Source organism: Gobio gobio (genome assembly GCF_949357685.1).
Source record: "Gobio gobio genome assembly, chromosome: 21".
In the NCBI taxonomy this organism is placed as follows: domain Eukaryota; kingdom Metazoa; phylum Chordata; class Actinopteri; order Cypriniformes; family Gobionidae; genus Gobio; species Gobio gobio.
The window spans coordinates 11,403,692-11,416,208 of NC_137117.1; the positions used below are offsets into that span (position 1 = coordinate 11,403,692).

The following is a 12,517-nucleotide window of genomic DNA, read 5'->3' on the forward strand; positions in this document are numbered from 1 at the left end:
TCCATTAGTAACTAGCCTACTTTTTTCTTTCTGCCAAGTTGATTAGCCTAGCAAATTAATATGTAAAGGTACCAGTGGCTAATTGAATAGCATACAAGTTATTATGCCATTAGTACATTAATTAATAAAATAATATGTAGGCCTAAATAAAAAGGAATAAATGTTAAAAAATGCCTAACAATACACTTTGAATCACTTTATATTGCATTACATAGTACATTCAGACTTCGTAGTTAATTAAATTCATGTTAATGCAGTACTTTTGTCTATTGTGTGCGGTTATAACATTCTCATTTTTAATTCATTTTAATAAATGCTTTGTTTTTCTTTGATAGCTGTAGCTACTACACAGTTCAGAACTGGTAAAGGTTTTGCAAGATATCATTAAAACAAGCTCACACATGCGCTTTTAATGTCTGTAGGATGTTTCACCCTGATAATTATCACTGTTATAAATCATTGGTTGAATCTTCAAGATTTGGCAGATTTGGAGAGAAAAAAAGAGCAACTGAACCCAAATACTCACATGAAAAAAATACTATAGTATATTAGGCCTATAGTAAAATTTCTCTAGTAAATAGTGTTTTTGAACCATACTATAGTAAAGATACTACAGTAAATTGTAGTATATTGTAGCATGTTATAGTATTTACTACACTTTGTTAATTTACTGTAGTATATTTACTATAGTATGGTTCAAAAACACTATAGTATTTACTAGAGTAATTTTACTATAAAATTATAGTATTTTTTTCATGTGGGAAGTTTTAAAATGTTAAAAAGGGGAGTTTTGCTTTACTTCCAACAGTCTAAACATTCATGGTTATCTTTCGTAGTCCTTGAGACATTTTGGATTCAAAAATATCTCTGCGATAGATTGTTTATTAGCGCCATCCTTGATCGAGAAGTCCTAACAGAGGCATAACATATTCCAAACTGATTTATTGACGTGTTAAACAATGATATGGATGTTATTATTATTCTTACAACCTCTGCAATAGTTAAGAGATCCAGTAAAACAGGAAGGCGGTTTGAGGTGAGGCTGGTAAGACGGTCAAGAGACGATTCATGAATGCACATTCAAGCAGGTCTGACAAAATCACAGACACCCCACCTTGAGAAAGACATAATGGTTACTCCATCTGCTGCGGGTGGGGCACCATTTAAATACATGGTGATGTCACAGTTTCTGTTTTCTAACCCTGACGGATCTTTTCCATCTTCAAGGTTTTGATGAATTCCCCGAGGAGACAAAATGTGCAGATTTAACTTTGATGTGTTTGGCAAAGGCCACCTTGTTTTGCCAAAACATGTGATTGGATCAAAATTCCAGGAAACAACTGACTGGAATGATTTTCCCAAGAATTCAACCCCCTCTAATCAATGTACCGAAAAACCCCCCCCTAAAATGACAATGTTTATGTTACCATTTATTACATACTTAAATATTATTTTTAACAATATTAATGACTCACTTGATGTTATTTTAGGACAAGCTACAAACATTATTCAAAAAAAGGACAATGATATTTATTATTCCAGAGCTGTGTGAACAAAATTGTCCAGTGTTGTGGCTATGCTCAAGGCGATGGCTAAAACAACCCAACCTTTTCCTCGTGGCAGACCAGTTTGTGGGCACTATGAAGGAAATGAAAACATGAATCATTCCAGAACTTCAATTAGCCATTAACCAGAGCCAAAATAGTATTTTATATAATGCATGTAGGATTACTGCAACATTGCAATTTGAATGCTATATTTAAAGAAAAAATGCTGATCGGTAAGATGTAATAAATTATGTTGCCATTTGTGGAAATCCATTGGCATGGTTCAAATCATCCTTATCTGAGCGTTATCAGTTTGTAGCAGTAAATGAAGAGATATATCAATCACAAGTTCAGTATGGAGTACCTCAAGGCTCAGTGCTAGGACCGTTGCTTGTCACCCTGTTCATGTTACCCTTGGGGAGATATCATTCGGAAGCATGGCGTTAGTTTTCACTGTTTTGCTGATGATACTCGGCCCTAAATTTCCTTGCAGCCTGACGCAACATACAGGGCCTTATTTTAACGATCTGAGCGCATGGTGTGAAACGCATGGCGCAGGTGTCTCTTTTGCTAGTTTAACTACAGAAAAAACGGTCTGCACACCAGGTGCATGGTCTAAAAGGGTTGTACCTAGTCTCTTAATGAGCCATGGTTTTGTTTTGGGTGAAACGTGCAATAAACAGAGTCTCATCTCCCATTCCCTTTAAAAGCCAGTTGCACTAGCACTGTGGCGGATTCGCTATTTACAAGGTGGAATATAGACACCCTCAACCTGATGAATCAGTTTAAATACATTTTGGTTGATTGGTTAAATAAGCAGCCAATGTTATTCATCATTACTGCAAACAGGTAATTCTGATACACGCAATGACTATCCATTATGACATGTAGTCATTTTTATCTTTATGTGCACAATAATAAAGCACGAAGTGCTGAAACCCTATTGTTATTGTAAGGATTTTTATTATTATTATTATTTTCCTTCTCTCCTAAAACTGATCGCGCAGACCAAACCGCAAATGCTAGAGACTTAAAATTTGGCCAGATGGTAGTCCTCAATTTGGGGAGAAGTTGACAGAGTATCGCATCAATCGGCCAGATGGTGGCGCTATAGCGCAAAAAAACAAACATTTTTGAAGATTTCTCATGATCCGATTGTTGTAGACTCAAATGCTTTATATATTTGAAATCCTTGGGTCAAGCCGAAAAAACTGTCAGCAGTAATTTGTGTTTCATCATAAATTGTCCGCCATCTTGAATTTTGTCCAAAACCTACTTTTGCATACTAGTTTACATTGTAATCCTTTTATTTTTAATATTTGGCATGTTTGAGTGCTGCTGCGCGTACCTGTGTGTGTAATAAGCAGTGTATGAGTGGTGTGCACCCGTCTATAGGTGCATATTACTAAAACGCCCTTTAAATAACACAAAAAAATCCTGCGTCATTTTCAGTTCCTCAAAATAGCAACACGCCTGGTTTTCAGACCAGCACGCCCATGGGTGAACAGATGGGCGTGTTGTGAACTTCTGTTGTTTCTTGAAGTAGAGACCAGGAGACGTCGGGATCAAAACCGAAGTGATTCTTTTAATGAGAACTCTCTGTGCTGCAGGTCGTCCGAAAACAGTCTGATTTAACAGTATACCTGATAGGTTATATACATTCCAAAGGGGGAGGGATTAACATTGAGTTTGAACAAAGCATGTTAATTAAATATACAGGTTTTGGGAAAACCCGCCCAGACAGAGTATCACCTACTCCTAATCAGCATAACTATTCAAACGCATAGAGGCAACGACGGTGAGAGTCTGAAAACAGGTCCGGCAGAAATCTCCTGCAGGAAACTCAACAATTTTCCTTTATACCTCAAATGCTCACTGTAAACCAGGCCCAGCAGGAAATATCCTGCTGGAAAAACCCCAGAATTATTATCTATCTTAAATTTGTAAATACAATGTACTTTCTTAAATTTGTAATCCAACAGGCGTTTGAATCAACACTGAACTGATTTCAGATAAACAATGAAACCATTATCTTTTAAGTGCTGCATTAAAGCACAATTTAACTCTGTTTGCATCGTTGAATCCTTACTTTCCCGTTTATCACTGTAAAGCTGCTTTGAAACCATCTGTATTGTATAAAGCACTATAGAAATGGTTTGACTTGACAAAGCATGTAAACTAAATAATGCATGTATGATTACTGCAATATTGCACAATTTGATTGTAATATATTTAAATGACAGAAAAATGATTATTGGCAACATGAAGAAAAATATGTAATACAAATTATGTAGGCATTAGTGGAATTGCATTGGCATGGTTCAAAACATAATTATCTGAGTATGAGTACCTCAAGTATGGAGTACCTCAAGGCTCAGTGCTAGGACCATTGCTTTTCACTGCATAATTCACTTAATTACTAAGCACTATAGAAATAAAGGTGGCTTAACTTGACAAAGCATGTAAGCTGAATAATGCACGTATGGTTACTACAATATGGCACATTTTGATTGCAAATATAGATATAAATGATGACTGGCAGCCATTACGCAGAGCAAAAATATGTTTTTTATAAATTCAGCAAAAATGATGTAATGCATAGCATGTAAAATAAATAATACATGTATGCAATATTGCATTTTGAATGCTAATATATTTAAAGGACAAAAAATATGTACATGCATCACAGACTGGTTTATTAAATCACAAGTTTTATCAACAGATTAGCATGACATTACATAATTTGTCACCACTGATATTGATAATGTAATGCTATCATCCTGATGATGTCACAATAAAAGCAGTAAAAGAACAATAAAAGAACACAAAAGTTATTTTCTATTACATTATTACAATAAAGGACTCGGCTCTGAGGTAAATGCGTCTTTCTGGGTCTAAGAATCATTAGACTTTGATTGGTTACACTTTGGCTGTGAAGCAAAGGCACTTGCAAATCTGATAATATCCAATCATGAATGATGAAGAAGCAACTGATGGATAGGAACAATCTTAACAGGCCATCATAACATTCAACACGTATTAAGCACTAAGACTTTGTGCATCCTAAAATTAGACAAGTTAAAATCAGAGCACTTGAACTCAAATTATAAAACGTAATAATTTAAAAAATAATAATTTTACTTTTAAGAACATCCTTCCAAAATATCAGCATGTATAAATATCTTTTCATAACAAATGCTAATCTAATTAACATTTAACATAAAAACGAATATAACAGTATGACTTGCCATATTCTCAGTAGTTTTAAAGGAACACGCCGACCTTTTTGGGACTTTAGCTTATTCACCGTATCCTCCAGAGTTTGATAAGTCCACACATAGCATTCTCATCTCCGTGCCATATTTCATTCTCTGTCTGACGCACCCACCGCTAGCCTAGCTTAGCACAAAGACTGGAGGTAAACGGCTCCAGCTAGCCTACTGCTCAATAAGTGACAAAATAACGCCAACATTTTGCTATTTACATGTTGTGATGTGTATAGTTACCAACTACTAAAATATGCCGCTGCACTCATGGTACGACAGCAAAGTTCTTTGATTATTACGCAGGAATGAGAGTATAGTTCCTAGTAGTGGTGGGCACGTTTTCGGCGTTAACATGCTGCGTTAACATGAGACTCTTATCGGGCGATAAAAAAAAATATTGCCGTTAATCTATTCTCAAAGCTGGGTTTGGAGCTGGGTCTATACTACGCAAACTATGATGACTTTCGAGTTGACACGCACCCGCCTCCTCTCATTCAGTCCGGTTTAACCCTCTGAACATGGCGAACTGGATTTTTCCTCATGACAGCGTGTTGGTATTGGTGTGACCGGTCTGAATTTCGCGCAGGGTTGCACATAACGTTAATTCTACTAATTCCTGCAGATTTCGCCCTCGCATCTGAAGCGCGCACACTCATACTGTAATAAAGCCGCCTCTGACATACAAGTGCAAAAATGAGCTCCTTTTCCCAGCTTATTAATGGCAGGGCTTAAAAATGGAAAAAAAATATCAATCGGTTCACTCCGAGCAGAATCTATATTTTAACGTTTCCGTTTTTGCGTTCCTCATTAAACATTACTGTTCCGAAAACGGTTTGATTTGAAAAAATAACGGTTAATAACGTTATTTTAATTTAGCCTATACTTTAAACAAATATGTATAAATAAAGACTTATTTTCACTCAATAATAATGTAACGCATGATAATTAAAGTTGAATATTTCTGTCATAACATTTTTAAAACCACAACAGAAATACATGCATTAATTACAAAGCATAAACAGCGGGACAAATATTGACCTGTTTTAATGGAGCGGAAAGTGGCCCTCTATATGCCTAATTCTTTTCAGAAGAGTGATAACATTCTTTGTACATAACTTTTTTTTCAACACGACTTGTTTTAAAAATTGCATGAATAAAGAATAAATAAACTGGATAACCATTGCTCTTTTAATGCATCGTCAACTGCTAATTTCAAAGCAAACGCTGCGCAACACGTCCTTGCATCACATAATCAAATTCAGTCAGCTAATAAAGCTTGATCATTTAATGCAATATAACATACCATTTAATACGAAGCATCAACCGTCTATATAGAAAACATTGACCTGTCCTGTATTGGCAAACTGAAAGACTATAGGAAAAATGTTTGATAGATGCTAGTAACCTACTTGGATAGGCTTAAACGAAATCCACAAACTAGCCTAAATCAGACTATTTGAGCTTAAAGTCCGTACTGCTTATTTAAACATACAAAAATAATGTCCTCCAATACCTGCGCTTTCATTGTAGACCTCAGCGGGGAAAGAAATGTACTTGAGGCATGTAAATGCACGCTCTACACTGACTTGCGTACCGGTAGATTCATAGATGACTGCTGCGCGGGCATTTCACTCACGCTTGATACGTCAACGTCACATGCTGTACTACTCAATTCATGATTGGTCACTGCCAAATTAAAATATTAAAGAGAACGATAAAATAACGTTATTAACCGGTTAATGGTCATTTCAAATTAACGTTTCTGTTCAGAACGATTCAAATTGATTTTGATTTCGTTTTTGTTCCTCTTAAAATTTTGTTCGGTTACGGTTTTCGTTTTCATTCCTTGAACCGGTTCGGAGTAGGGATGAAACGGTATGGAAATTTAACATCACGATTTTAGTGACCAAAATTATCACGGTTATCAATATTATCACGGTTTTCTTCAAATGAGATGAAAGTGTTCAAAAGAACCGATGCACACACTTAAAACATTTCAACAAATTTTATATTTGAAAATCAACAAATAACTAAAGCAGCTCTATGCACTTTTTTAAGCTAGATTCTATTCTGTGGGATTTCCTTCCTTATAATGGCCGTCGTCAATAGCAACGCATGACGCATAAATAATAATTTGTCATAAATATAATCTCTAATATTATCTCTGATGAGAATATTGCTTGAGAATATATTTACAGTGTTGCATTTAAATCTAGCTAGCATACTATTTTGTGTAAGAGCCCAAACAGTATCCAAGTGAAATAATGCATATCCATATTTCCATATGATTTGACAGTTTATTTGATTAAATATCAAAATATGTGCATCATACCTGACACCTAAATGATCACTTTACAGTCGGTTTTATGACTGTCATTCTCTTCAAATGCTATTGAAGTTTGAAACGTGTGTAACGTTACCAATGTTGTGTGTAACTTTAGAGACGGTCCCTAAATTCGCCAGCGTTATGCCAGTCCATATCAGATGCGCTGTGGTTCTGCTGTGTTTTTTAATCCATTTTCGCTGCTGAAATAGAAAAGAAACAGTCATCCACTGTATGATGAGTGAATCTCCTGCGTACAGCACACGTTTATCTCTGCTTTGAGAGCAGATTTCAGCGTGAGAACGGCGCGCGCTCTGAACAAAACTCCGCTAATCTGAACGCCTCTGATTTTGAGACATTGCATTCATAATAGAAACACGTGTGAGTGGTTATAATGCGCAACGCGATTAACAGATGGCTTTTGAGAAGACTATAATAAGTTCAACAGCCAGAGTGGCAATAGTGTGCAGCCGAAATAACGTTACACCCGCAAATGGTGGTTGTTAATGTCAAGCCCTGATTATTATCGCTTAAATGTCACCCTAGTCTTGTCTGAATTTGTTCGTTCGCTTCACATTATTATTTCCCAGACTTAGTTTTGGTATTGAGGTCAAAGTCCACTTGCCTTGCGTTCATAGTTTTGAAGTGTTCCCCCATTACAGCGACTTTCTTCAGGCATGTTCTGCAGACAGGATGACCATCTTCGATTAAGTTTCCCTCAGGACTTTTGTAAAAGCCAAAATATGACAACGCCTCAGATTTTGTCCTTTTAGAGTCTGAAAAATCTCCCAGCGCTGTCACTGCCTTCTGCCATTTCTTATTAAAAAACAGCGGTGCTGCGCGGCTGCGCCAGACTGACGCTGACTGGACAGGATTTACCGCGAGTGTACACAATCGTGATAATCACACGCGGTTTTAATGATAATTTAATTTTATACGATATTACTAACCGTCACTAAATTTTATCGTGGTTTATCGTGAAACCGGTAATCGTTTCATCCCTAGTTCGGAGCCCTAATTAATGGTCAAATACACTCAAAAATGTCTCAATGCCCATCTTGGTGAGTTTTAATCACAACTTTTCATTTTCCGTCGGTCTTAGTACACGATGTAACTATACACATCACAACATGTAAATAGGAAAATGTTGGCGTTATTTTATCACTTATTGAGCAGTAGGCTAGCTGGAGCCATTTACCTCCAGTCTTTGTGCTAAGCTAGGCTAGCGGTGTGTGCGTCAGACAGAGTTATGGGATGCACGGAGATGAGAATGCTATGTGTGGACTTATCTAACTCCGGGGGATACGGTGAATAAACTAAAGTCCCAAAAAAGTCGGCGTGTTCCTTTAAGTGTTCTTACAGATACATATGAAAAACTAAAAATGCAAGAAAACTTAATATTTACTGATTCTGTGCTTATGAAAGGACACATTCGTTCAAGACTAAACGAAGCTTTCCTTGCATATGAGTTATAACAACTAAAACAATCTGCTTGTCTATTAAAATGACTGCCCTGATGTTCCAGCAGAACATACATTTCACAAACCCTTCCTCGTTTCACATTCATTACGGTATATATTCAATAAAACATTCTGCACAACATCATATATGAGTCTATATGAGAAAACAACGACAGCAAGAATAAAAATCGCAGACAATTAACAGCTAAAATTATGACAAATATTTACACGATTATCCAGTCAAATTTGGCCAGACATTATTTAGTCGTTAAGAAGACGCCGACGCAAAATATATGCTACGACAACAAAAAGAGTGCTTTAATGTTTCCTTATAGATCCGTTTAAGGAAGTGCTGGTAACACTTTAGAATAATGGTCATTAGTTAACACTAGTTAACTACATTAGTTAACATGAACTAATAATGAACTGCACTTATAAAGCGTTTATTAATCTTTGTTAATGTTAATTTCCACATTTACTAATGCATTATTAAAATCTTGTTAACATTAGTTAATGCGCTGTGAACTAACATGAACAAAGCATGAACAGCTGGATTTATATTAGCTAACGTTAACAAAGATGAACAAATACAGTAACAAATGTACTGCTCATGGTTAGTTCATGTTAGTTAATACATTAACTAATGACCATTATTCTAAAGTGTTACCGAAGTGCTTCTGATCCTGAAGGGCCGACCAGCTTAACTGGCGCAAGACACGCCAACGCAAACTGTGTTCTAATTGGTTCCACAAGCTGTCAATCAGTTCAATGCGAGTGAATCTTCCTTGCATTGATTGTCGAGTATTTCAATCAATAACTCGTATTGTGGCGGTTCTGTTTTACCGTACTCGCAAGCGCTAGTTGGCGGATGCAGGTTGAGAAGGACGGACGGATGGTGTCGTCGCTTGTTACATAAAGCACTGTCTGAATTTGAGTGGGCGTCAGAAACAGTTGAATCATGTCTGGAGAAAACTTTCAAATTGGTTTAATTTATGACGGCTGTCACACAACTTGTGGTGTGTGTTCTCACTCTTGGATGGAGTCTGCCGGTCTGAAGCAGTTCAGAACTTCCTGTAAGGCAGAGCACACAGGTTTACTTTGTTAGGGTCAGCACATTAATAACGCTCCACAGACTCTCACTTGTGTTTGATTCTGACATTAGCATGTAGCTAAGCTAGCTAATTGATGCTCCAAGTAGAAAAACACTTATTAAGCAAATAATTCCTACCCATCTGTAATTATGGGGAGTAAATAAATAAACAAAGACACACATAGACACACACACAGATGCACACAGAGACACATACACACACACACACACACACACACACACACACACACACACACACACACACACACACACACACACACACACACACACACACACACACACACGCAGTCACACAGACACACAGACACACAGACACACACAGAGATGCACACACAGACACACATACACACAAAGTCACACGCACACAGAGACACAAACACACAGACGCACGCACACAGAGATGCAAACACAGAGACACACACACACACAGACAAACTCACAACACAAACAGTCACGCACACAGAGATGCAAACACACAGACACACACGCACACACACCGACAAACTCACAACACACACAGTCACGCACACAGATGCACACACACGCACACAGAGACGCACACACACGCAGAGATGCAAACACACACGCGCACAGATGCGCACACAGAGACGCACACACACACACAGAGATGCAAACACACACGCGCACAGATGCACGCACACGCACACAGATATGCACACACAGACAGACACACACAGACACACACTAACAACACACACAGATATGCACACACACAGAGATGCACAAAGACACAGACGCACACAGAGATGCACAAAGACACACACACACACACACACACAGACACACATAGAGACACATCCACCCACACACAGACAGACAGAAACACACACTCACATATATACACACACACACACACACACTAAACATACCCATCACACACATGCTCAAAGAGACGCACATAGACACACACACAGACAGACACAAACACACACACACAGAAATGCACACACACACAGAGATGCACACAGACACACACGCACAAAGAGACGCACACACACAGACTCACAACACAGACAGATATGCACACACACGGAAACACACAGAGATGCACATAGACACACACACACACACACACACACACACACACACACACGGAGACACATCCACCCACACACAGACAGACAGACAGAAACACACACACACACACACACACACTAACCCTAAACATACCCCTCACACACACAGAGACGCACACAGACACAGACACACACACACACACACACACACACACACACACACACACACACATGCATGCACACAGACAGACACACACACACACACACACACACACACACACTAACCCTACCCCTAAACATACCCATCACACACACACACACACACACACACACACACACACACACACTACATAAACAAACCTGGCTCTTGTTCAGTTGCTCTCTCTCCTGCGCCTCATGGAGTCGTTTCTTGGATAAGGCAGAAATACTCGCTATCCGGGGAGGGTTGCCGGCGCTGAAGAGGCGGGGCCGCTTGACTTGATCCTGACTAGACAGCGGCGTGAAGCTGTTTCTCCTCAGCAGAGTGGGCGGCAGTTCTTGTCTGCCGCTTCCCTGATAACACACAAAGTAGGGTGAACACTGTGACAAGAGCCGTAAAGGGCTTCTTGCATACAATATTGACACAGAATTAAACCGGCAGTTTCTGTACCTCTTAGACTTTTTAATGTGTAAATGACATCTGCTGTGATTGGCTAACATCTTTGCATGAGAAATTAAGGTGTTGGTGTGTAAATGTGGGAGGTCATATAATAATGTGCTCATGGTTTTGATCATTTCTGAATGAGAATTTTTTTTAAATAGAAAACATTAGAAAACAATCTTATTTTCGGTACTATTAAGATTTAGTACAGAATAAAAATTTCGCTCATTTTAAATAAATACATAATTAAATAATTAAATAAATAAAAATAAATAATTTAATTTATTTGATCAAAATAAATATTTAAATCTTAAAAGTAATTTTTTTTATAAAACATTATATATATATAAATATGTCAATTTTTTTTTTTACTTTGTATTTTTTAAATTTTATTTTATTAATAGTTTATAAAACATACATGTATACATATACACATATTCATCCATATTGTGTATTTTTATTTAATTCATACATTTTTATTAATGGTTACTTTAACACAAAGAAATTAGATCAAATATTTAAAACTTAATATATATAGACTTAAAACAATAAATGTATAATTAAATTCCTCATCAGTATGATTTTCTTCATGAAGTTCATCTATAAATCCTTCGATGGATTCGGGTGGATTGGAGAACATCACAGTATGTCAACATATAACATCTAATTAATTTAGTTTCGTAAGTGTTTTATGATATGGGCGTCTGTACCGGACGCTGCTGCCCATAATTACAGGGAAAGAAATGACATGCTGATCCCATCACAACCAAGAAAAGAACAAAAACAAGCCAGAAATAGAGAAAATCTCAGCGCTGTATTGTCTCTCTGAGCACAGACCTGTGGTCAAACTCACACCTACAGACCTGCACCGCAAAACACAGCACAGTTTATGAGCTAACAGTCAGCCTTTAGTTTTCCGTTAGAGGAAAAGTTCACGAGGTTATTCTAGTTTGAGGGCTCCTGTCAGCTGCTGATTCACTAAAGCGGTGTTTGTGTTGGATCATAGACCGCGTATGATTCCAAAAATATCACAACAAAATAAACATGCAGAATCATTCAGCACAAAAAAAAAAAACATATGAAATGATGGTGAAAACCAAACGATGTTCAAGAAATAAACAAAAATAGATTTC

The 12,517-nt window shown here is 37.4% G+C and overlaps 1 protein-coding gene across 1 annotated transcript in view; it reads right to left on the minus strand.

Moving 5' to 3' along the window:
• Window positions 1-4,096: 4,096 nt before the first annotated feature.
• pfkfb2a (6-phosphofructo-2-kinase/fructose-2,6-biphosphatase 2a) overlaps window positions 4,097-12,517 on the minus strand; it is a 45,170-nt gene continuing 36,749 nt past the window's right edge. The window contains exons 15-16 of the mRNA XM_079803506.1: window positions 11,105-11,296; window positions 4,097-9,667 (exon numbers count right to left, since the gene is read on the minus strand). Of these exons, the coding sequence (XP_079659632.1) occupies window positions 9,623-9,667; window positions 11,105-11,296 (237 nt within the window). The 3' untranslated portion in view covers window positions 4,097-9,622. The remainder of the gene's footprint in view (window positions 9,668-11,104; window positions 11,297-12,517) is intronic.